Source organism: Anarhichas minor, unplaced genomic scaffold (genome assembly GCF_050575085.1).
Source record: "Anarhichas minor isolate MPS153535 unplaced genomic scaffold, ASM5057508v1 ptg000025l, whole genome shotgun sequence".
Taxonomy (NCBI): Eukaryota; Metazoa; Chordata; class Actinopteri; order Perciformes; family Anarhichadidae; genus Anarhichas; species Anarhichas minor.
The window spans coordinates 4,991,853-5,019,762 of NW_027466471.1; the positions used below are offsets into that span (position 1 = coordinate 4,991,853).

The window sequence follows — 27,910 nt, forward strand, 5'->3', positions numbered from 1 at the left end:
GATGCCTATCCTGAATGATAGGTCATAACATACTATTATTCTCCATCCAGCAGCCCAACAGGTGAACCAGAAGACCTCCATTTAGGAATGGTCAGACAAGAGCTGCAGATGCTTCATGGTAACATGATCTCCTCAGCCTAGTTGAGCACACACATTTAGTGGAGGCCCTCCAGAAGAAGAATTGGCACCTGAGATATCTACCCCTGCAGTCATTGCACCCTGTCTGCCCAGTTCTACTCATTCGCTCTAATCTTCCCCATTCAATCAGGCCAGTAGAGCCAGTAGGCCTGGGGCCCCCTGGAAGCCCTGCAGTGACGAACACCCGCCTAAGGTATCCTCTAAGGCCCAGCACGGGGACTAAGACATGTTCTGTCAGAGTAGCAGAGCAGTCTGTTCACGTCCATTCTGTCACCACCAGCAGACAATTACAGCCTCTTTGAGGTTGCAGTGCAGCGGCTGTTGGATAAGAACTCTCTAAAGATCATGCCAGGTAGAAGTGGGAGAGTGAGAAGATAGAGATGTGACCACAAGTCCCTCAAATGGCAGATCTCTCCATGGCCCGGCTATGTCTTTACAAGCCTGCTTTGATTTGACAGGGGGTCAATTGCTTCAGTCCCTACATCATAAAGCCCTTCCGGCTACTCTCTGACCAGTGCACAAATTTCAATAGTGGAGAGCAGAAACTACAGGGGACCTTCTCTTCACTGCAGTCAGACCTACAAGCCCAGATTGCCTCACAACAGATCAAGTTTAACCCGCCAATAGCTCCACATTTTGGAGGCTGTTAGGAGAGGGAAATAAGGTCACTCGAGCAAGCTCTATAAGTCATCATCGGGACAGTCCATCACTGAAGAGGTCCTTTAGACTGTGCTTGTAGAAATTGATGGCATCCTTAATTCCAAGTGGTTGGGTTACACCTCCTCAGATGAGGGATCCTGTCACCCCTAACAGCCTGCTGATGGGACTGGGGATTGATCACTGCCCCAGATCGTGAATCAGAGCTCCTCAGTAGAGGTCGGTGGAGCCATATCTAACTGCTTGCGACCACTTTTGGAGGACTTTCATCGGATTCTTCTTGCCTGGGCTTCAGATGTGACAGAAATGGCGTTGTGACTCCACAAACCTTCAAGAACGGGACCCAATGATGATGATCGACACCCAGCTATAACAAGCTTTTGCCTGATCACTCAGACTGTTTCTGCACCTGATGGAAGAGTAAGGAGTGTTGAAGTAAAAGTAGGAGATCGCTCCTACACCTGGCCAGTATCCTGCATCTTAAGTCTTCCTAAACTGCCAGACTGTTAAAGACTTGAGTATTGGCTACAATCCCTTGTCATTGTGCAGATTTACTACAGAAATCTGGGGGTGGCTGTTACAAAGGCCAGCACCACAAGGACTTTTCCACCTCTTCTCTTGGAGTGGTATGCTCCGCCTCCCTCTATGGAGTGGTAAGTTCAAGAAGACCACAGGAGAGTTTTTCACTATATGCATTGTGCGTCTGTTCTGTCATTACTCATTTGTAAACTCGTTGTATTGCTCTATTCACATTTAGTCTGTAAGTTCAGTCATTTGTTGTATTCACAGTCTGAATTTATGGTATTCTACTTGTAGGTTAACTAGATATTTTACTAGATAACGAAACTACCAGTACACACACTGCTGCCAACCTCTTTGCCACTGCTATGCAGCTCACTTTTGAACTGCTAGCAGCTACTTAGCTGCTGCAAAGCAGATAGCATTCATGGGTTTAATTTTGACTTGCCAAGATTGTATGAAGTGTATTATATGTCACCATTTGATTGCTTGCATTCATTGCTGCTTGTTTTTGAGTTTGAAGGATGTTTTACAACGCTTTTCACCCCATTGGCTGCGTTTATCACCGGTTGTTAGTTGGCTCACTTTTATTGTTTGTATGGTGTTGACCAACCACTAACTTTTCCCAGCTTCTCAAAGTCCAATGCGACATCCTCAGATGTCTCGTTTTGTCAGTCCAAACCAAAGATACCCAGCTCAATGGAGAAAAGCAGGAAAACCTTTCATCGGAGAGAGGGAAAACACCATCCTCTTACATTCTTACATGAAAAAATACTTTAACTATCAATTGATAATCAAAATAGTTATTTTTCTGGCGATGGACTGAAAGACTAGTCAACCAATCATTGCAGCTCTATAAATAAGCAACAATAAAATACAACTCTATCCAAAATAATGCCGTGCAAGACGGGAATCGTGCGAGGACAGTTTTGCCTGACGCATCTTAATACATTGTATTCTAAAGAAACTGGGTCCACATTATTATTGGAGAGACAGGAAGACAAGGTTGTAATTCCATGGTCGCCCATCGAGGTTCTTCTTTGCCTGCAGATCCCGAATATGACTTGAGAAAGGTTTGTTGATCAATAATGAATAGGCTTGCTTTTCTAATCTGAGGGGTAGATTTATTCCAATTCAAGCTAGAGATAAGTATGTCCAACTGTTTAAAAAAATATTTTGGTATGAATATGGGGATCATCTGAAATGGGTATAAAAACGTAGGCAGTGTTGTGTGCACCGCAAGACAGAGATTTGTCCAGCGTTCCAGGTCGCCTCTGGTACGCTCTAAAAGTACTTTGAAATTGTATTTAAACAGTACTTTAAATTAACTTGTGACACAGATTGGCTACGGCAAAGGTTCCAATTGCTATATCAAACAAACTACACTAATATATATTTTTTATGACTTTTATGGTATGCTCTACTATATTTTGACATTTTCAAGGCATACCGTCAGTTTTTTGTACATTATGACATACTATCACTTTTTATGGCACACCATACTATGAAACTTTCAAAACTTTTTCGCATTCTATCCTTTATCACTTACTATACTATGACTGTATAATGACATTTTATGACTAACTATACTTTGACTTATTGACGATTTGTATGATATACTATATTATGAATCTCTTTTTATATTAGTATATTATACTATGACATTGTTTTAATGACATACTATATTATGAATGTTTTATTCATTTTATGACATACTATCACTTTTTGCAACATTTGTATAAAATGTAAAATAGAGTGATACTATGTTTATAACACTGACATTTTTAGAAATAAATAATCATAATATAGCATGGATACTATCACTTTTATTTAATACCATTTGCATGATATACTCTTGTGACATTTTTATCACATTTATTGATTTGTATTGTCAGCAAAGGCCTCATACATTCAGAGATATTAAAGTAAAAGGTACCATGTTGTAAACAGTATGGTAAAATCCCTAATGCTAAAAAACTTATTTATAAATCTTCATATTGACTATAATTCACTTTTTAACAAAGTTGGAAAGCTTGCTGTGATTACTTTTGGATAAACATAAAAAAAGGATATTAAATTGATAAAATAAAAGGATAATAAACAGCACACTTTAGGTAAACAGGTTGTTTTTTGCACTGCTTGCTATGAGCTTTTGTTTAAATAACTAGAAGTCATAATCAATCTGCGATCCGTGCCCTTCAAAACAAGCTCCGGTCCGTCCGTCCGTCCGTCCGCACGCGCACACGCGCGCGCGCACACGCACACACACACACACACACACACACACACACACACACACACACACACACACACACACACACACACAGGTCTTTGGCTGCAGACGAGCAAGGTTGCGTGCCTCATTGCCTGGGGAGTTCACAGTATCGGCCACAGACAGCAGTGATCATTAGGTCATCGTGGGCCAGAGAGCGGTTTGCGTGAGTGAAGGTGTGTGTGTTATTTAGAGAAGCTCCATTAACAAATAACAACTTGGCACACGTTCAAACTAAAACTTTCACATCAGTTCTTCTGTCCAGCTGCTGAGTCAAAGCAGGACGCACGGCTCGATAATGGCCTGTATATCTTTCCAAAAGAGTTTTGTTTTTTTACAGGAGGCTGACCTTTAAGAACAGGAAATACAAACAATTCATGACTGATTGAGATTTCTTCCCCAATGGAAAACGCCATTTGTAGACACAGAAGTGCTACATGAATTCCTTAACTTACGTTTTTCTTACAGAAACATTTAGTTTCTGTGAGCCACATTTCCCCGTCGGCACTATAAAATGTGAACGCATGATGCATGATGATGATGAATGAAGTGTAATAGTGTGTGGTTTGCTCCAGCACCACCCGCTGCAGAGTTTATTTTATTGTATCATCCAGCTGGCGAGGCCAATTATTACTTAACCCATAAAACAATAAAACACTATGACACTGTTAGTGGCTGAAAACACTATAAAACACAGCTTTAATGAGCAGGTCTCATGACAGTGTATGCTGCAGTGCAGGTTGCACTCAGCACATATGCAACCAATGTGCTATGTGTAAATATATTACATATGCTGAATACATCATGGATTAATTACACATAAATGAACCGTCTTCATTACTACGTGTTGATTGGCTGGCAGGCTACTTAAAACCACCACCTCAATTCAGTGGAAGTAAATGGCATTTTGTTGGTGGTGCTCACAGCATTGGAAAATTACATTTAACGTCTCTTTTCAGAATCACTGTCACAAAGTACAAATTCATTGAGCTTTTTCCTGTGAACAGAGCAGCTTTGCAAGCCATAGTCCAAAACAATCCTTCCAATGGAATTCTGTCATTGACCACAGGCGGTGGTTGTGATGGCGGTGACAATGTAACTGTACAGAACTCTGAATTCATCCCAGTGAGCTGCTTTGTAGCCTTGTGTTGCATTCTACTTCCACAGACTGTTAGCTCTCGTGCTTGTGGTGTGAAACTGCTGTTTTCTATGGATAATCCACTGTCAACAGTTTTGTATTGTTTGGAAGACAACTGAAGACTGCTCATTGTGAGGGCTGTGGATTATCCAAAGTAACAGACACTGATTCTGAATAGAGACGTTGCCGTCTCACTTTTTTCAACGCTGTGTGCACCGCCGACATAATGACATCCATCTTCATGTATCGGGACAGCAGCAGAAATGTCAGAGACGGAAAACTCTGGGCAAAGTATGGCATCATACCACCGATACATTTGTGATTTATGTGAACCGACCGTTATATGGTGATGAATTCATTACAATTAGACACGAGCTCTTGTCTAATTCCCTGCCAACACTATAAAAAACATTGTTTCTATGGCTGTTAAATATTGGGAGGGTCATTCCTACTATTCGGTGCCATTTCAGCCAGGTTTACTTCTATCAAATATTTTTAAATTTTCCATGATTTTTATATTTTATCTGAAAGAGGACTTGTAAAACTATAAGAAAAATGTATTGGTCAAGCTCAGGATATGATGATCTAATAATTTTGAACAATTCTTTACATGTGAGCAAGACCAAATGTCCACCCTGTTACAGGACATTCACATCTCTATTAATATGTGTTTTGAATACACAGGTATTGTAATTATCAAATTTTCTAAGAATAAAAATGTCCCTTACTTTAGCCTTAAAATATATTTTTAACAGTATTTACAAACGAGCTTTCATTTGAAAAAAGTTCAATGTAATTTCCACCCTGTTGCTGTGCAAAACAGTAACAGGGTGGACGGTAACGGGGGGGACATTTTATGCTAAAGTTAGCCATTACTACTCACGAGATGAAAAGCAAGCTAGCACTTAGTGACAACAGGAAGATTTTTAGTACATTTATTAACCTCATTTTCAAAATGACCAAAAATGATTGGTTTCCACTATGAACAAGCGTAACAGGGTGGACATGTTATGGTTTACAACATCATTCAAGCATTCTAAAACATTGATTAAAAAGGTTTATTACAGAGTGAGTTAGTTTAGCCTACTGTTTTATGGTAGAGGGGGGTTAACCATGCAAGACAAGCTTTTAGAAAGAATTCTAAGCCCATCTTTACACAAAATATACCGTATTATGTAGTGGGGACTCAAATGGCATCAAATGCTAGGAATGACCCAGGACTGTGTGTAATACTAAACACTTTGAGCCAATGTTTATGTCCCGACTGATCAGAGCAGTTGTGTCGCCGACGTTTGCGTCGCAATAATGATTTTGAACAATGCCACCAAATTCACATACATTATTGTGCTTATAGGCCAAGACGTGCGGAATGCTTTCAACTTTTATGATGCAAAGTTGTGCCAAGAGTGTTTCTCCGCGCCGCTTCTCTCCGCGGGGATTTCAAAGGGGAAAGCAACAACATGCTGTCATTCATGTCCTGCCGTTCAGATGGACCATTACACTCATATCATGCGTCTGATGTGCCGAGTGACGGAACAAAATAAATAGCGAGCGCAAGTCTGTGAAAGATTTGCAATGCAGTGCGTTAATTAATGAAGGGCTATACCAATTAGGCGCCCATGATTGCTGTGTGAATATCAGTGCAGTCATGCAGTTTGGGACTCGGCGCAGAGTAACACCACTGTTTACTGAACACAAAGAGCGTAAACAAGAGCTGGCAGCAAGGACACTGCCAAGTGTAAATAGCTGGGCATTCCAAAGTATTTAAAGGTTTCCCAAAGATTTCAACCATATCTTAATAGGGAGAGAAATGTAGTTAACTATTTTATTAACATATTGAAACACCATCTTTGTCGGCAAATAACAAGAATAAAAGGGCTTTTTTTGTTGCACCAAGAATGGAAATCAGTATGTGTTTCATATAAAAGCAAACTGCTTATCCAGCATTACAGGGCTTACTGTTTTCTGAACTATTTGGACAATAAACTTGAAATATGTGGAAAAGATGGTCGGGCTTTTGATCCAGCTAAAATGAACTGTACTTTTTAATATCGTGGTTTAATGTGGGACTCCAGAAAAGCTTCAGTTGAATGGCAGGAAATTAATTGGCAAACATTTTGAAAAATGGATTCAAACATTTTAAGTTATTTTACGAGCTAAATGCCAAACATTCCTTAGTTTTAACTTCTCAAGTGTGAGGATTTAATGTTTTTTATTGTTCTGAATGATAGTAAACTGATTATTTTGGGGTTTTGGACTGTTGGTTGACAACAGCAATGAATTTGAAGATGTCCCATTGGGCTTTATGAAATCGTGACATTTTTTTCCTGACATTTTATAGAAAGTTATCGTTAGTCGCAGCTCAACTATTAGTAGTTCCACATAAATGATACCAAAGAAATCAGAATCAAGTTAATGTTGCAGGTCTTACGAAAAAGGTAGTGACGGTTAACATTTCAGGTTAATGCTCATAAAACATAACCTACAGGTTCTTTTTTCTATTTCAAAATTCCAGTAATGCAGCTCTGGGAACACTGAACCAATTCAGGTAACAGGATAGAGACAAGCATGCAGGGGAAATGTGGTTTTGGCCTCCAGATACGCTGATCCCTGTGTTTAATCTGCTGCTAATTGTAATAATATGTTCCCTCTTTTTGTTTTTTTGCTGTTGCACAACTTGACTCAGAGAACAAACACTTCATTAATCAGGTAGACTGTGGTAAGTAGTCAGTAATGAGGTGAATGTTTGAAGAATAAAGCGATAAGGACCCAAATGTTTGGTTCACACACACGTAACTATGCATTTATTGACAAAGATGACTCAGGTCGGCTGTGGGACAAACTGATGTCCATCCAACTAACAGATGGGTGTCTTCAGTTTACTTAGCAGACCTCCTGGTCCTCTTATCCCAGGAGAAGTTTGCTCCGTAGGACTTCACCCGGGGCTTTGCGGTCCTCTTCTCTGTTACATCGTAGCTCCAACCTGAAGTAGAAACATCAGGGTAAGTGATGGGGGGCGAGAGCGTCACGTATATTCACTTTGGATGCGTTCCAAACACAACGAGGTGTTTTGTAGACATCAACAGGCTGCGTGTAGTCAGAACTTCACTAATCACTTTCATGGTGCAATAAACAGAGTAAGCCAGTTTCCTTTGCTTAGTTTCAACAAACTTTCCCAGATGGTTCAGTCCTCGGAGTCAAAGTGATCCTTCTGCTGAGCTTTGCTGGACAGAAAAGCGCACCACCTGTGTTTACCTTCACCAACGCAGCACTGTTCCATCCCGTTAGTCCATCAAAAGTTCATGTTTTACTACTTGATTTGTTGAGACCCAAACATTCTCATGAGACTACTTTATTGCCATAAATGTATTTAAAGGTGCCGTTTACTACTCATTATCACCTGATGTCAATCCTGGTTTGAAAGGTTTAATAAGGTGTGAACATTTGAGGCACATTTTGCACACCGGGGCAAATTTTGTGTGTGCCATTAATTTTGTTTAATTTATGTTGTTTTAGTCATGAGTGCTTTCACACAGAACACAAATACAACACAGCTAACCAGCAGCGTCCCTTTTTTCTGGAACGAGGTCGATTTTTGGGAACAAACACAGCAACTCAGTGTTACAACCGAGTCTGCCACCTGTCCCTTGATGATCGTCCTCTGAGGGGTTGAGGGCTGATGCCTCAAATCAATACTCGCGTCCTTAGTTTTTGTCCCATTTAGTTGAAGGAATGTCACACCACTGTACAAAATTGTCAACGACAGGACCATGACCGTTTTCATCGGCATGGACGAGACCGACATGGAACTTTAAAATGAACCCGAGGGGACCTTCTGGATGAGGGCAGCTCCTCCAACATGTACACATCCATGCAAATCTGTTTGAACCTTGTATTGAAAAAGCGTTGCGAGTATCGCAAATTTGCATCGCCACTGGTAGGAATAGTTTTGATGTGGAATATTTGCAGTGGAATACTTTACATTTTCTTTGTCGTTCATTAGTTACGCCCCCGGTGTGTAAAAGCCTATTAAAAAAATGATGTTACCAATATCCAAAGAGTACGATGGTCTCTGCTGAACTTGGTATTTTTTGTTGGCTTTCAGTTACCATTCAGGTTACCAAAAGATTTGCATTACGTAAAAAATGCTGTAACTGACTCTATTTTAGATAAAAGTGCACATTGATCCATTAATGTAGTTACTCCAGCACAGAACCATCACTCCCTGATGCAGCCAATGCAGCAAAACTGGCAACCAGCTCACTTGTTATCAGCGTCACAATCCCCTGACCAACAACAGAAACAAACAAATCCCAATAGTTATACTAATACAACTAATAACAGTTTTAAAAACTTTAAAATCAACTTAAATTGTGGTCTGTTCATTCATTCAAACATTGTTATGAAACTCCAAGAACTGTGTGTGTGTGTCATTACTCATGTCATGTCCTTTTTAAAACTGAGCTGGTTGGCCATGATTAGTGGAGACATTGTACTCACTGTTTTGTTTTATACAAAAGTCGCACTTTAAATGTTTCCCTCTAAAAGTTTAGAAAATTCTTGAATTACCATTTTTCTCAGCGAAAGCGACGGCATCTTCCTTGGAGGAGAAGGAGAGCATCATGTTAGATAGGGGATCAGCCCTGAAAGGCAAAACGGAGCCGTTAGCCACACAAAAGTCAAAGAATAGGAGGGAAATATCTTAAGGAATGTTTTTATGATCCAAAATGCAAAAAACTTTACAGAGGGTCTAAAGATAGAAGGTGTCGTATGTTGAAAAGATTGTAAAAGCCTTTGAGGTTGATTTGAGATTTCTTGCTATATAACTAAACTTGACTTGATACCAAAAATAATTTGCTAAAAGTAGACTGAAAAAAGTCACAACACAGAAGCGAAACAATCTCATTCATGTAAGTACCGTATTTTCCGCACTATAAGGCGCACTTAAAAGCCTTTCATTTTCTCAAAAAACGACAGTGCGCCTTGTAATCCAGAGCGCCTTATATATGGATCAATTGGTTAATTGGTTGATCCATACTGGTTGTACACGGCGCTCTGTCAAAATGTTTCAGTACTACTGGTAAACTACAAAGCCGCACCGCGGTAAACACCGGTACTGTGCTTACTCCTAGTCCAACACCACTTGTGTGTATAAAGACCCCAAAATGGCACCTTTCAAGAGACACGCTTACGACGCTATTCTATTCTATGCGCCTTATAATCCGGTGCGCCCTATATATAAAAACAGTTCTAAAATAGGCCATTCATTGAAGGTGCGCCTTATAATCCGGTGCGCTTTATAGTGCGGAAAATACGGTACTGTAGAAATTGTACAAGTACAGGTAGGAGGCTCTTACGTTGAGGCCCAGCCCATCAGCGGGTTCTCCCAGCGCTCCCTGGTATCGAAGTCCATCTTCCACTTTTTGGTGCTGTTGGCTCCTGACTGCATGGCTGTTTTGGCCGGCACAAAGATGTGAACCTTGCGTGTTTTGATGTGCTCCTCTGGGACTCCAGTCACACTGCTGATGTCCTGAGGGACAGACGGAAATAAAGCCCTACTGTAAGAAACTCTGTTGATTTCAGGCTGAAATACAAGGAATTAAAACTGTTTTTGATGGCTGTAATTTTAAACCTATATATATATATATATACACACACACACACACACACACACACACAGTAGCTATCCATAACCTCATTTATATAAAGGTCTAACAATCAAGTGGGAGCTCATTTGATCGCACTTAATAACAATCTAACTTTACAAACACGTTTGTGCTGACGTGCTGTGAATCTTCACCTCTGGAAACATGCAGGCAAACAAATGAATGACAAGTAAGTAACACATTGATAATGAATTATTAATTAATCAGCTTCAGTGTTTGTAAGCTACAAAACAAAAAACAAAAGCAGTCAAATTAGGGATGGGTGATATGAACTTAAATTTACATCATGGTATTTTTAAGATTTTTTTTTAGGGTTTTTGCAGTGACGGTATTATATCACAGAAATAACATTTGGGAAAAACAAACCCGGATGTGTTTCTAAGCTCCAGATAAGAATGAAGATGAGGTATAGACCTACATGTGCTCTGGGACCAGCAGCGTGCCCCAAGATGTAAATGTCATTCAGAGTTTGTAGCATTAATAACGGTGCCTTTGGTTTGATTTGTGAGTGAACTGTATTGCCGAGCAACCTGGATCTCAGCAATAAAGGATATTTGGAAAGAGAACTAAAAATGTGAAGAAAGTTGTTTTCGCTGCAGCCAAATGGGAATTCCATTACACTTAAAAGAATTTACGTCTTTGAAGAAACCAAAAGCTGACGTAACCTTTTACATCTTAACACGCATGAAGAAAGACTTTGAAAATACACCACGAAGCAACAATAGACGGCGGAAGATCTTTTGGGGGCTGAACGTAGCAACACGGCAGCAGTGATGCTGTCTGAGTGGACGCTACATGCGTACGAGCCGCATCCGTGCTGCTCACATGGACTGACAAGAAAGAGGTTCCTCGCCCAGAAACAGTGTAAACTGTGTGGGAGTAGTTCATCAGGTGTTGTATCTCCCTCGTCCTTTTGTGTGTTTGCTAAAACCCAACTGCATGTTTGTTTTTCACGGTATGGGCATTATAGCAAAATCCATGTCACGGCCAAACGTGGTGACGGTGATGAAATCCCTTGTGCGAAGAAAATCATGTGTACGACAATAACAAACCGTCATGTTTTGTTCGTTGCAGAGCGACCGGCGGTCTTCCACAACCATTCTGACTTTCATTTGACTTTGTGACTGATGTCTTTTCCCTTCCTTGCAAAGAACGAGAGGTTCCAAAGATATATGTGCGTGTTTGTCGAGAAAAAGGTCGTCTGACAGTTAGTTTGTAGGTGTTGTAAAATACAACTTGAAGCTCTGACAACACGTTTTTAGAGTCAGAAAAATGGAGCTCGGAAAATGTTCGGTGGCTATAAAAGGTACTTCGTATTCTTTGTACTCCACATCAATCTGTAGAGATTTATTTCCACTTTTAAATATCGGGGTCAAAATAGCTCAAATACATCTTCGATGTCAGAAAAACAATAAAACATGAAAAATCCAAAGCACACTATTTATAGGTAGTGTAAAAACAAGAGTTTGGATTGGATTTTTATTGTTTTTGTCTGGAACTTTTGCCTCTGCCAGCACAACTGTTGCAACTAACTACAAATAAACTTTCCTGGGCTTTAACCTGTCAGTGTGATATTTTTCTTTGTTGACATGTTGCTTGTACATGTCCACCAGTGTTCAAGTAGTTCTCCGAGGCAAAGGTTCAGTCTTCACATTTTGGGGTTTTAGACTTTAAATGTGTGTACAATTTCAGTATAACGGATTCACAGCATTATAAAAACAGAAAGAAACTATAGCTGGAGTCAAAGGATAAATATAATAAAATAGCCATCTTTATGCTGTTATTCACACTTTTGCATTGAGGTAGATGACATTAAAGCCTAATACTTGAGATGATTTATTCCAGACCATCAGAAAGTAGGCCAGCGCGACAATGGGAGGAGGAGGGTGCACTAAATGCATATTCCTGAGCAACTGGAGCCCCTTCAAGCTCCTATCAAGGATCTGGTCCAATTCTTCAGGGAATTAGCAAACAAGCAATGGGAAGTCGGCGACAAAACACAGACGAACCTCCCAGCACGCAGGCACCAGCCACCCAAGACTGAGGGCTTTCCAGGGCGCTCTCCTTTCAATACCAGATTTTTACACATTTCAATGGCCATTACAACTTCAAAGAATCAAATTTTCATCATTGTCTGTCATCTGCCAGTTGATTTGTAGAGAGGAGGTCGTTTTGCGTGAACTCCACACAAAGGCCTGCCTATCCTTTGGCAAAGGAGCTTCCAACGGTATTTAAGCGCAGTAATTTACAGGTCCAATTGCTAAACTCCTGCTCGTTTCGGTGAAACATCTTGTGCCATGCTCAGAGGCAAGACCCGGCTGAATTTAATCATAAACAAGATCTGCACTTTGAAAAGATTGTTAAAATGAAAGGGAAAAGACGAACAAAGGGGGGGGGATGGGGGGACTTCACAAGTGCCTGGTAATTATTTCCGGCTGCCCTATCTACTTAACCTTAACAATTCCTTCTTGTCACAGAGAGGAGGAAAACATGTTCTCTTCACCCAAAAGGGGTAATGGTAGACGGTTCATGACACAATATAACACACAGTGTGAGAGAGCAGCAGAATGAGATGCCAGGTTTTGAAACATTGGTTTCTGCAGGATATATACGTGTTGTTGTTTTTCTCTATTTTAATGGGACACAATTAAACGAGGAGGTTAGAAAAACTTCCTGAGAGTTTTGGAGGAAAGGCAAGAACCATTAAAATACTTTGCGCACATTGAACCGCAACACATTTGGAGTTGTGACTCAAGTACGAAAAGTACCTTCCAAGTTGAGGTAAATCAAATCTGCGGTCAGAAACGTTTAGCGGCTCTGATGTCTGGTGTCTTCTGGGGCATGGATGCATGGAAATCCCTCTCAGAGACGCATTGAGAATTATACCCTCTTGGGATTAGCAGGCCAGACTATGGTTACGCGTATGTACGTTACATAAACCATAACTGACACATGAGGCCCATGTATGGTAAACTGGCGCAATAATTTGTCCAGATGTAGCAGGCCTTAAATCACATCTTAGGCGTGGATGAGCACAAAAGGTCATTCATGAATGAGGGAGGATGTGTCAAAACAAAAGCTCTGCCAAACCACTGAAAACACTCTGCTCATTATCTGGCATTGTTTGCAAAAAACATGAGTCTAGACTTCTATGATACTTGCATGCATAACACTGAAAGCCAGGAGGGTTATCGGCATAACAGACTCACCCACAATACCCGGATTGACAAAGAGAATGATTGTGACTGGAATGTGGTGTGTTCCCAGGAAGACTAGAGAGGGCCATCACAAAAGGAAAACCCACACGGTGGGCACTTTTTCTTCTGCCATGTACAGGAAGCAAAATGAGAACTATCAAGTTTGACACTATTCAGAGGGCCTTCACGGGGCCCTACAATACCTGGCTGGGCAGGCAGAATGCCGGGCTTAAGAAAGGGGGGAAAAGGGCTGGCAAAGTCCCCGTCACGTGAAAGCGTGTCGATATTTCTGACACCTCCAGGCTGCGTGCCAAATAAAGAGCATAGGGACTTGCTGTGGGGCCACTGGGCCCACCAGAATGCTGAGAGCCGCTACCCCTAATACTCCAACAGAGACCTGAGATGGAAGATTTCTGTGTAAACAACATTCAAAGATCTCGATGTGCTTCGGTGGTGAGAAATGAAGGAAAAAACTATATATCAGATATCAAAAAGCACAAAGTACAAAGAATAGTATGAAGACTAGTTGTCTCGAAATCAAAACATTTATGGAACAAACGGTATTCAGATTGTGAATAAAACCATTCCACTATTTCCATCTTAGGATTCATTTCTCCATTTACGGAAGTGTCCCACTTATTAATAAATAAACTGTGGTGTAGATAATGAAAATCAATTAAACAATTTTTTTTTGTTGACAACATGCGAGGTCCAATTTATTCAACTTGGTGGAATCCATTTAAAATCTTTCGCAAACAACATGCTCTAATGTGGTAATCAAGGTGAATTAAAACGTGGTTCTATTCATGTTAGCGCCGTTAGTTCACCCTAGCCAATAAGGAGTGGATGACACATTTCTTCCCATCACATCAGCCAAAGAAATATACTCATTTAAATAGTCCAACATTTTGTGAAATGCACTTATTGGCGTTAGAGGCTGGAATTAGATAAGATCAACACCTCTGATATCTGTCCATTAAGTATGAAACAGCAGCCAGGACACGGTTAGCTGAGCTTAGCATGAAGAATGGAAACAGCTCTATCCAAAAGCTAAAACCAGGCTAGGTAGGAACGGAGCATATGTCTGGACCGCGTATGGTCAAAATGCTAAACTGTGGGCAAATTGTTTCAGGGATAGTCAGCGGTGTCTATATAGTGAATTCCTGGATGTTATATGTTTTGTAGTGCTCCCAGTAAAAGCTTATTTGTTCTCAAAGTGTACTGAAATATGACAAGATATGTTCGGGACAAATAATTCAGGACTCCTTTATTTGAATATATTCAACAATATGAAGAAAGTGTTCCTCTGGGTTACCAGTCTAAAGTGTCATTGTGTAAAGACCTAAGTTATATCCCATGACAATTATGAACATGCCAGACTCCAATGTTGGTCTATAGGAAAACGGAGCAAGATAAGCTTCCTGCTTCAGCTTCCAGACCGTGGTTCGGGAAGCACCTGGGGGGGGGGGGACTTGGTTTGGCCTCCAGGGCCGACGTTTTGCAGCGTTTATTCATGCACAAACTGAAACCTACACTCTACACATTTGCTACCACTTGACAGCTTTACTGTTAATTTCTTCTCTGCTCCGACCGCCACCAGCTGTCTGCTCTGAGCACATCCGCCGTCACACTCTCTCTCTCTCTCTAGGCCACACACTCGCAACGCCCACTCTACTCTTATAACATATGCATCGGACTGTGTCAGCGGCCGACAAATATAGGATTGAAACACCACATGTATGAAAGTCATTTACAGGAAAAAATGTAAATCTACATTGAAAACTGTGGCTCCAAAAAGAGCTCCCTCTTAATTTATCAAACGAGGCTTTTCTGTTGTTTGATGGCATCATCAGCTGAAACGCTGTCGCGCCGATTCATTTTGAAAGAGCGGTGGCCAATGTGGAAACACTAACACGACTCCGCCACTACTGTCCCCAAAATCATTTGAACACTTCTTGTCAGTTTCAGATGATTTGCGGATGAACGTCCACATTTCCTGCAGTTAAAAAAGTATTTTGCGGGTAAGAAGATATTCATATATAATGAAAACCAGACATCACTTTTGGATGTTGAGAATATGGTTAAGTAAAGCAACACAAATCACTGGAATGTTTTTAACCAGATACATTTTGATGAAGATATTAATTGCATGGGGGAGGTCTGAGAAGCGGTTCCCCCTGGTGTACGTGGAGCATCCTGGGGTTTTGTTAAAGAACTTCAAAACAGGTGAGGACAGGGACCTTGTCTTCTGAACACCTTTCTGCTCATTCACTTAGTGAACTGAGCCCCGTCTGCTCCACACACCATCACCCGATACTCCCTTTGTGTGTATTTAGAACAAGAGGATCATTTCAAACCTAAAACAAATCCTTAAAAAGGAAAGTCACATCTGTTCTTGCAATGATCCCAACCTCAATTCTGATTAACTCTTCAATAAACCTGAGAAGTGAGGCAGACATGAAGTTGATATATTGATTTATATAGTTTGAGCCATTTAATGAAGGAAAAACGCCAAACATACTCTGGTTACAGCTTCTCTAATGTAAGGATTTGCTTTAGAAACTGAATGTGTTCGGGGTTTTGGACAGTTGGTTTGACAGAACCAGACATTTTAAAGATGTCACCATGGGTCATGGGACGTGTGTCACTATTTTCAGGGTGTTTTATTGACAAACCAAATACTTGATTAATTGAAAACCTAATCAACAGATTAATCAATAATGAAAATAATCATTCGCTGCAGACATATGTGCCTTCTAATCCTAGAAGATTCTCCTTGAGGTCCTGAGAACATGTTGGTGCTGGTGGTCTTATTTTTAAGACTTGAGGCACAGAGTGTATTCCTGTTAGTGCAGCTACTAAACAGACAAACAAATAAAGGATGTTTGTGCATGACTGGCTCAGACAAAACATTTCTAGCGTCACTACCACACTGTACTTGTGTCACGGTGGACACAAGTACAGTCCAGCCCATCTTAGCACGAACCCCCCCCGCATGCCAAGAATTGCGCCTTGGCAGCCAGGAGGGGTCACGAGGTCAGCCGAGCTGAATCATGTTGAGTCAGCATGTGGTGAAAGCCCAAACACATCACCCTTAACCCCCCACTGTCCAGCCCACACCCAGGCCGAGAGCCTCACTCATCAACCTCGGCCAGTTCCCACCTTCAGACCTCTTTGAAGTGGAGAAAGCGTGCCAATTACTGATTGGACATAGGGGGGGGGCGTCTCTAATAGAAACAAATATTATGTTGCTTCCTCATGTGTGGGAGTGGTTCAGCACAGGACAACGAGAAGCAGCTGGCACGAGGGTCATCTCGAATCTCACATTACACATACCGGTGAGGATCGGAAGGGGGGGGGGGGGGGGCATTTATGAACGCCGCCCGTTCAAATGTGTTTTCATAGGTATTCTTCATGAATAACCCCAAACTATCAGAATTTATCAAGCAGAAATGGCTCAGGGCTCAGCTTGTCATGCTGCTGTTCTCCGATACATCTCATCGTAAACTGAATATCTTTGAGGCTTGGACTGTTAGACGGACAACCGAGCAATACGAAGACGTCCCCTTGAGCAACGGCACTTGTCAGAATTCTTTTTGACATTTTGTTATCTAAATAATGAATCAAAAGAAATGGTCGTTATTTAGTAGTGCACATTGAAGCTCTAACCACTGATTCATCTATTTTCATTGTCCGTTAATCAATCGAGTTTTCTGCCGGTCGCTTAATGGTTCGGCCTATAGAACGTCCTGGAGCCCACGCTGACGTCTTGTTTCCTCTGACCAACAGTGCAAAGACACATTCAGTGTGCTATCATAGACAACTGAGACAAACTAAGAACCGGAGAATCACAGATAACTTTAACGATCCATCCATAAATAAAGTTGAAGATACATTCTGTGAAAATTTAATTACAACTAATCGTTTAATAGACTAACCGTAAGATGCGGGTTTGATTTTTGTTATAACCTACAATAAACAGGTAACATTAAACATTGGAAACCACTTCTGATCGTGTTAAGACACCAAAACTAGTTTGTTAAATCAGAAAAAGAGCTATTGGCTCACGACCGGCGCGAATAAATGGAAGTGTAGGCAAACAGAAGTAGCGAGCCTGTTTCCATCCGCTCTGCAAACACAACACTTAGCAGCGAGACACTTCCTAAAAGCACCCAGCGCTGACGGGGTCTGAGGAGTCCTCTTAAGAGGCTTAGCCTCTATGGAAGAGAGTGTTAACGAATGAAATACTATTTAGTAGATGATACATAATAAAGCCTCTTGTCTGGCACTCTTCAAAGACCAACATCCTCTGACCCGCTACTCCAAACTTGAGCCGAGAGAGATTTTGCATAAGCGCGCCGTATGAGAGGGCGACCAGACAAAACAGACACTTAAGTTGTCTATGTGCAACGGAGGGAGGAAGGGTGAGAGAGGAGGGTGAGAGAGGGAGGGGTTGCGGGTGGGTGAATGTGGTCTGCTCCACTGTAGGTCACTCTGTGTCTGAGGACAGGCTTCGAGAATATACACCGCACTACTGCAGACTTAAACGGCTAGTGCTCACTATATCCTCATAGTTGGGATAGCTGGGTTCTTTTTATGGTGTTCGTTCTCCTGCTCGCTTATTTTCTCGCAGTTGCAATTTTCTCAAAATGCATTTAGTTCAGTGGAAATGGAGTTCTCAAGCAAACCGCCACATCCTGTTGAATAGGTCTGACTGACCGGCTTCCTTTGAGTAATTCTGTATCAGGGGATCTTCTGATATCTTTGAGTGATGAATCTTGACCGACAAGACTCGGGCTCTTTCAATCTGATTTCAATTTAGGCCTTTAAAAACAACCAACAACCTGCCTTTAGACTCAACAACATTACTTCAATCAAACCCCACATCTTTTGTCCAGATGGGATGTTTAAGCAAGCACTGTGTTCCGAACGCACGAGAAACCAAAGACTTCTGATCAGCAAATGTAACATGCCGAGCGTCGGACGGTCCTACCAATTTAATACTCTCTGCCTCTCCCAGTCTACCTCCCTCCTTCCCCCCTTCGTTTCCCCCGCTCTCTATTAACTGTCCTCCTCTGTCTCGTAAAACCCTAGTGCCTTTAGAGAACTCTATAACAAGGCTTCACGAGCGCTTTAAGATTACGGGGTCGTCTTTATGTGGAGAGAGGGAGCGCACTTGGCCGCTGAAGCGGGAGTAGAGGCTCAGTGGAAGATATTGTATTGTGGCGCATTGAGGCAGCTGCTGAGCTTAGAACCGCAGTGGTTTCTGCAGAAGGGCCGGAGAGCAGAGTGAAAGGCCTGACTCTAATTAAAGGAGGTCACAGACATTTCGTGTAAAGCCGTGTATCACTGGCCAGCCAGCCGGACCCTGGGAGCTGCCCAGCATGCTTAATCAAACAGTAATTATAAACAAAGGCAGGTCGGCATGGGCACTGTGGGGAACAGCTTTGGGCACAGGAGATCCATCACGCAGGTCTTTCTATTTGGCATTATTACTGAAAGTCAGACAATGCCTTCAAAGTTTGTGCTCACACAAATCTCAACGTTAACGTGGGTATGTGATTTTTGTGAGCTTTTAAATATGAGGAAAGAATATGAAAACAGTCTTAACTTGTGATTGTTTTCAATATTTAATCTGCCGTCTCAACTATTGATCATTTGTTCTGTTAATAAAAAGGTATGCCATCACTATTTACTATTCAAATCTACGGTGACATCATCAAGCTGTGCGTTCTGTCCAGGTCAAAAGTCAAAGATATTACATTTACGATCACGTAAGACAAACGAAAGCAGCACATCCTCACAACAAAATATGGATTAAAAAAAACTACTCAAACTGAAATAATATTTGTTTCTGAAATAGGAAAATAGTAGTCCAATATTCCCTCTCTTTTTAGCTCTGGTTTTTGTCCCCACTAGCTTCTGAGGGAATTATCAGGCTCGTGAGCGACTAAATGCTCCACACTGTTGACCACCTGGTTGCTGACTTTGTGCTTTTGGACAGAAAGTGTGCGGTGGGTTTAGTAGAACTTTACTGCCGAAACAATGAGCTGAAAAACACAAAAAAGCTCAGAAATAGGTGTTACTTCTTAGTGGGTATATCACTACCCACATTGCATCCATCGCTATCATAAAATAAAACATTGATTAAAGCCACTTTAATGACTAATCATATAGTTGCCCATTATTTCTTTTTGTCCGCAACCTCCTGCTAAATTGTTCACAAATCCTCTCCACTGGATTAGTTCACATTTTTGAAGCCACAAGAGGATTGTTGCCCTTCATCGCCTAAATTTGTCCGTAATGGAGAGGGCCTACCAAACTGCAGAGACGCAAGTTCCTGCGAGGTGTGCATTTTTCGGGTCAGACGAGAACTAAGGACAAGATAATGGGTGTCACACAAACATTCAGACAGATTTTTGTTTTTGGGAGCGAGTTCAAAATATCATTTACCCCGGCCAAAATGCAACCTCATCTAAATGAGATTATTCAGAAATGTGCCCTATAGTATACAATAAGCTGCGCACAAGGGTCTCCTCGGGAGAGAGAGCGTGCAAACCCAGCATAACCTCTCAGCGGATCGAGACCTTTGTTTGATTGGTCTGACCAGAAAGCAATTCGCACTTATTGACGGCCTGATGAGTGACTAGCGTGCTGACATACGCTGAATGCCCAAAAGGGAGAGACTGCTCTCATTGCCCTCTTCCATGTGAGACGGAGACCACTGTACTGTAAACAGCTGAGGGTCTCTCTTTTTTGGCCCCGTCTGGGTGAGCATTAGAGTACTTCCCGCCGTCGCCAGCAACCGGCAAGCCACAAAGGGACCTCTGTGGCCGACAACACTGAAGTGGCCACTGTCTTTTTTTCGCGAGTCTCAGGGTGTCTCACAAACTTTTTTTCCATGCAAGCTTCTTTTCTTTCAACCCCCTCCTCATTTTTTAGAGGCCCTATTTTGTTTTTTTTCCTCCTCCCCTCCGCTGTTCCTCTCAGTGGCCCCTACTGAGAGGACAGAGACAGACACTCCGCTCAGCCAAAGGTTTGTCTGCCAGTATGGTCAGCTTTGGTCTGGAACAAAAGCGTACCGACGCTGCCCACACACAGCAAACCCCCCCTCACCCACTCACCCACCTTACCCCCCCAAAGCAAGTCCACACCAGACTCACACATTCTCCCCAAACTCCCTCTTTCCCCGTTATCTCCTATCTCCTTCATTCTTTCAATGACAAGGCATTCACTTCAAAAGATCATTCTTTGTTTTCAGCGGTTGGTAACCTTGACCACTTCAGATGATGTTTAGGCTGTGCTTTATCACTTCATGAAAAGAGGCCCCGCGGATGGTCTGATGAAATATAAAGCTATCTACAGCTGGACCACATCAGTCATAGAAAAAGGTAATTCTGAATTCATCGTCACCCGTTGACCCGTGAGCTGACTTTGATTACACATTATAAACTAAAACCCGCTCAAGCCACACCTGTTGACGAGTGTCAGACTGTTCATAGAAGGTCATGAAACAAAAGCCACAGATGTAGTCTCCAACTGCTAAAGGCAAATGGACCAAAATACAGCACGTTAGCTTCATCTGGATTATATCATTCCGCTCAGTCACCGGCAAATTGATCGGGGAGCTCGCCGTTCATTTGCACACAGCACCCACACTGCAACGATACACAGCTGGGGGAAAATCGGCAGAGTTTCCCTTTAAGTATTCGGGTCACAGTCGGCTTTCCCCCGTTGCTTTCATCAACAAATGTACGTAGGGATTAGAGAAACTACTTTCTTTACAGCAAGATTTTCCAGGAGAAAGACGCTTTCTTGGCCGTGCATACACATAATGTTGCCATGTATTCTTTTTACCAGTAGTCGTTAAATCTGCTGATTGTATTATGGATTAGTCGTTTAATGCACAAAATGTAAGACAAATATTAAAATATTACCATCACGTCATCTAAATGGAAGAGCAGGGACCAGTCAATGTTTGGCCTTTTTGTTTGAAAAAATATTTTACGATTAATTATCTATCAAAAATGTGGCTGATTCATTTCTGTCCATCGACTGACTGATTTATCGACTGATCATCAGCATAGACAGAACGTATTGCAGCAGCACATGGGCAGAACGAAAGTAGGACAAATCAGCCTGTGGAGGTCTCAGTAAACTGGTTTCATTAAACGTGTGGCAGTATGGACACAGAATCATAGTAACCAGGTTACTATAGTCAATGTGAACGTGCTACAGGATTCACCTTCCACAAGCTAAATTACAACGTCCAAAGCAACAAATGCATTCTGTCCGATGTGGAGGGTTGAATCTTCCCCACCGAGAGAAGGCCGGAGAGCACGCTCCACTGTTATTTTACAGTAGAGTTGCTTCTTAATAAATCTACCATAAACTGGTTTACAATTAAAAGTATTTAATCCTACTGAAGCTAATACAATTACAGAATGAAGTACACTACTAACAAAATATATAATAATATGATCCGCGCGGAAAAGCTATTCACTCGCGACTCAGCCTGAAAACACAGATGCTTCCACGCTGAGAGCCGAGTAACAAGAGAGTGAATACCTTTCCAGCACTTCCTCTTACAGTTTGAAATCCCCTCCCTTTTGGCCATCTTAATTCCTATTGGCTAATTTCGGTTGCCTCCTCCTGGCGTCAGGCTTCCGAAAACCCTCGCGCGGGCACAACCTGCAAATGTCTGTCTAGAAGTCTGACTTTCCCTTGGCTATTCTTCACAGTTTAATACATTCAATGACTGTCTTTTATGGCTTAACACTTCTTTGGTAAACATTCTATATAAAGATTAGGATTTGCAACTTTTGGCAAAAACCTTCACAAGCAAATATTAAGGTGCTACAATTCTACTAAGATACACTTCTAACTACAAATTCTAAAACACTTCTAATTATGAATCTTCTAATTATGTATTCCAACATACTTCTAATTATGATTTCTTAATTATGAATCATTAAACACTTCTATTATAATTTCTTAAAACACACTTCTAAACCCCAAATTTCCTACACCGACCACATGTGAATAAAGTCGTGTAAAGCCGCTAATATCTCCAACCAAACTGTCGAAAATTGTGCTGCGTTGTGGGTAATGTAGGCATTTTTTACAAGGAAGACGAAAGTGGAAAAATAAAAAAAGACAACATTTCTGGTTCTGCTGCATCGATTTTTGAAAAGTGACTCCCACAATGTTATAGGAGTGCTGGAGTGTAGAGAAGGCTATTCTTGTGATCATATTGTCTTATTTGAGGAGTATACACAGTACAAAATAATAGTACAAATATCACCAACTGAACTAGATAACAAGAGCACCGAATGTAAGATTAAGCAAAATAAATGAAAGCTGCCACAAGGACAATGTAGCAGAGATAACTAATTACAATCTGTCTGCAGTGTGGACGCTATGGAAATTTAGGAAGAGGCCAAGAATGAGCTGGATAAGACCTGTACAGTATGTCGGCTATGTCATGTCAATAGAGGCGATGCAACCAACATGAATATCATCCTGGTGCTGTTGATTCCAAACAGAACCCTTGAGCAACTGTCAAAGACTTCAATGATTTGTTTTGCATTAGTTTGTAGGAATAACTTGTCAAACTGTGAGTCGGAAATGTTTTAAGTGACCTCAACCTCAAATCTGTTAATGTTGCTGCTCCAAAAGAAGAGAATCAAAACACCGAACCAAGAGCTGCAGGTTACTCAAGGTTCAAATGTTCAGTGCATTAGAAATATGTATTTTTTGTAAGCTGTGGTACTGTTACAAAATGTTGCAGTAGACTGAGATGTGTTTTGAATAGTTAGTGTGACCTCATTGATATAGACGGGTTGGTTTGAGAAAACACCCATAAAATGTACGATATGGGTACGGATTCATTAAAGCTGTTATTTTGGCCCATACCCCAAATGATGTTCCTTTTTTAATTTAGCCTGAACTAAAGCAGATCATTGTCATATTAAACTATAATTTTTCCACCTAAATTCTGTTTAGTAAACCATCATATTGTTACAAAAGCCCACTGTCTAATACGAGCTCAATTTGGCAATGGATTAAGTAGAGTTTTTTCTAACTATTTTTCCAGGAGGGTAATTGGAAGACAGTAGATCAGACAAACATCAATCTGTGTCACGTTGACCTCAGAGGGATACTCACCAATTTCTCATCAACAGTAATAAGTTGCGTGTCTTGTCCCGGTTTCCCTGCCAGCCTTGATGTTGATGTGCTTGCAGCCCTGAAAGCCATTAGATAGACATTACACGCCAAGCACAGACTGCCAAAGGCGGACAAGAAACAAAGCAGTAAATTACACAAACAAATTGCACTCTGCAATCCCTGAGTATCTTGGGAGGCAGCGGCGGGACGAGGATACGGTGAACATAAGAGACAAGGAGGGAATCCCCCCCGCCACCTATTACTTCTGTCTGGTGAGTCTCTGGCAGACTGTCGCTCTCATCCTAATGACAGGACGTGCTTAATGTTGGCTGTGGTCAACTGTCAGGCGAGGACTGTGTGGCTCTTTGTGAATGTTCATTCGTGTCCCGTCACTAAACGGCCATCATGGCTCATTTTTACATCAGCAATTTGCCCCCACAATTATCTCATATTTGAATTTAAATATAAAGAAGAAAATGAAGGCGACCATTGTGACCCTGGTTTCTGGTGTGAAAATTCTACATAGATGCATTTGTTTTATTTTTTATTATATATTCGTCTCCGTTGAGTGAATCTTTGTTTGCTGTACTCACTGACAGAAAAATGTTTAGTAGATACAACTGTATCTGATGACCAAAATGTACAATCATTTCTTGCTGAAACAATTTATTCATCAACTGATTAATGAATAGATTGAAAGGACTAGATTCCACTTCTGATGACTGATCATTAGTTTTAGTTCCATTTAAATTCTAGAAAAAATGCCAAATGTTTGTTGGTTTGAGATTTTTTAAACGAGTGGTTATCTACAACTTCATGCTATTATGAATTAAATGCTTAGAGATTTTGACTGCCGATCAGATCAAATGCATCAGTTTACAAGGCTATTTATTATATTTGACAAGGCAACCGTTTACTAAAAGAATTGATTGTTCAATTAATAATGAAAATTGTTTGTGTTATTACTTCATGGTCAACAGTTTGTCAAACTATTTGTTCACCTATTGATTTTCCTTTTCCCTTACTTCACCAGACAGTCTTAAAAGCCAACCTTATTAGCCAACAAACTGTCATATAAAATATCAATTTCTTAACACTGCTATATTTATGGACTCACATTTATAGTGACCTCATCGCACGATGTTGCTAATGTCTAAATATAAAAGCTGAGGAGGCCTTGTCGTGTGTAAAGAGTTTGTCTCACATTGTTCAATTCTGTAAGGCAAAACAAAACCAGCAAGTAAACAAAACCTTTCCTCACTTCATAGATGCCTTTCTGCACCATGCACTGGATCACACACCTTAGTAAAGTAAGAACTGCCTGTCTTAATGGTCACTATTTCAGGAACCTGTCTACCTGACAAAGGGCCACTTTGTGCTTGAAATGTTTTTTTTTTTTTTTTTTAAAGGGACCAACAGTGGCAGGCAGGCTCTATATCTATGAAGGTTTATGTTAGCTGACACCAACTGATGTCTGCCAGGCCAAAAGCTTAGTTAAAGCTAAGAAACGCTGACAAAATAAAATATTGTCATATTCTTAAGTCAGTACCTCAATAAAATATAATATTGGGGCTAATATTATGTTTAGCCCTTACTGCCAGGAAAACACTACATTGGGGTATCAGAGTAATTATTTCTCTGTCAGAGAGTATATACTATACTGTCAAATCATTGTGTCAAAAGATATAAGTTGTGTGTCCCAAGGCCATGACAACCCCACATAGCGCACATTCCTATTTTGTATCTATTAAAGTATAAAATCAAGTATAGATATCTTGTTACCAACTCATTTACCGCAGCAGATATCTGGATAGATTAGAAAAGATTAGATGAGACTTATTTTTATTACTGTGGGTGAATGTTTTAGAGCAACACAGGACACATTTGTGCTAGAAAGAAAAGGCATAAAGTAACATTACAGATGTAACTTTAAGAGATATAACGGCATTACCATTTGAGTAATAGTTTAGTTCACAAAATAGTAAGTGTACTTTGCTTACTATGAATAACATAGAAAAGAAGAGAATATGTCCAGTGAAGTTATATCTTATATAAGACTAACTGTAACCCACAGTGCAGAGGCGTATCTGTTACTACCATAAATACATTGAGTCTAAACATAAAACTCGTAGACTGACGTCTTCTTTTGACGGTAGCTGTTAGCTTCCTTGCCACAATCACTGAGCTTGACTGTAGGTTAGCTGTTAGGTTGGAGTTAGCTGTGACTTAACTAGTCAGAAAGTGACCTTTCCGGTGAGCTCTGTCATAAAGTAAAGTCCCCGTCTCGCCGAATGTTGGTCATGGTAAAGTTTTGCAGCACACATATGGTGCAGTGAGCAGCGTTGAATTGCGTTAGGTCTTAAACTGATTTCTAACAAGACCAGCTGAACCTAGCATTAGCTCATTAGCTGGCTAGCCAAGGGCCGTAAGGACACGGGGATAACATCGAGATCAGGAAACAGACAAATCACTTTAAAGACTTAATATGCAAGCAAGGACTTAGCTAAGTGTGTAAACTCACATATTGAGCCCAATAAAGAGTGACACCCTCTAACATGATGTATTTAAGTACTTTAACGCTGGCTAGCTTATAATCACTTACTAGCCTGTGACCTGCCACACACACGGCCTGCTTGCTTCGTCTTTAGTCGACATGTTTCAAACTAAATGACTCACAGTAACACGCCCGAATACAAAGTTAATAAATAGTTCAAATGGAATTACCTGATAGGATTCAGGGCCAATTTATACGCTGCATTGACCACAGATAAACGTCCCAAGCCGAGAAGTGACATTGAGGACGCCATGATTGTTGTCAACAATGACGTACGGAGACCGCGAAGGAACAAACCGTGCGAGCGGGTGGAGGAGACAACTGGCTGAGAGGTGGAGGACTGGTGCCAGCAGCTAAGATTACTTTACATGGATGCCTTACATGCTGCGAGACATGTCCAGACATATCTACCGTCTATTTACGCCGTGGATGTTTGTTTCATAGCACAAATAACGACGAGGATGCTGTTAATGGAAAGAAACAGCACATCCATAGGGATTAACCTTTGCTTTATAGGCTACTAGAAGCATATTCCCTTCCTTTTATTCTTAACCTCAGTGTTTTTGCTTAATTATCAATCAGACTGTGGTTCAAATATGACTCATGGGTTTTTAAAAATGGTTGATCTTTTTTTAGGAATATGAGCTTTCCCATATTGTTATGCTTCATCAAATGGTTTTAATGAGTTTAATTTATTATAAGGGTTCTTCCACCTGATTTTGTAACTGGTGTATGGATTTTAAGATATATATTCACAGTTTATGGAGTGATTCTAGGGCCATTATTAACTGTATTAAACATTCTACTGTTGGCCTACAACATATACAGGTAATTGTGTATTTAGGATTCAGGGCTTTATTGGAACATACTGTATTAGAGGTGGCAATATGGGTACAATCCTGTATCAGGGCTGTATCAGTGTTTGTTTTTGGCTCATCCAAATGAATTCAATATATTATCATATTGATGCAAAAATCGTATAAAAACCAATGCCCACAATCGCCTAATAAACCCAGATATATAAAAGGATTGATTAAATATAAAATATATTTTTAACAATTTTCATGGTAGATAAATGTATCTCATCTCACCGTATACGGCATATAATCACTTTGCTCAACCCTACAGTATACTGCATGTAGGTCTAAACATGTGATTTAGGTCCCCTTTGAATTAAACACATTCATAACAAGTTTCATGTTATTCATAAAGGAATAATACAGCAGAGTCAGAAGAAAGTATAAGGAAATTTTTTTTATTGTTTCACTCTTCATATCTGTACAAATACCATCAAACTTTGTATGTACATATGACATTTACATAAAAAATACAAAACTATATATTCATAACAGAATTTTGTATTTCTCTTGTGATGTTTGAAAATAAAAATGCATTTTGGAAAAAAACGGACAAAAACAAATAGAAACAAAGTGATGACGTCCGATATAGCGAAAGAGTACTGCAGTACGTTAGTCCTGTTTTAGCTCTGCGAGAGCAAATTGGAGCACATTGGCAAGAAGACAGCACACAAATGTTAATGGCACATTGTTTCCAAAATAATCAAGTATTGTCCAAAACTTACCTCTGCTCTAATGTGGTCAG

The 27,910-nt window shown here is 40.7% G+C and overlaps 1 protein-coding gene across 1 annotated transcript; it reads right to left on the reverse strand.

Annotated features, from left to right (window-relative positions):
* Positions 1-5,643: 5,643 nt before the first annotated feature.
* ndufs4 (NADH:ubiquinone oxidoreductase subunit S4) lies at positions 5,644-26,630 on the reverse strand. Its single transcript, XM_076099035.1, has 5 exons — positions 26,479-26,630; positions 23,755-23,833; positions 10,082-10,254; positions 9,294-9,367; positions 5,644-7,707 (listed from the first exon to the last, which is right to left on the reverse strand). The coding sequence occupies exons 1-5, from the start codon at positions 26,559-26,561 to the stop codon at positions 7,604-7,606; spliced, it is 513 nt and encodes a 170-aa protein (XP_075955150.1). The 5' UTR covers positions 26,562-26,630; the 3' UTR covers positions 5,644-7,603.
* Positions 26,631-27,910: the final 1,280 nt, after the last annotated feature.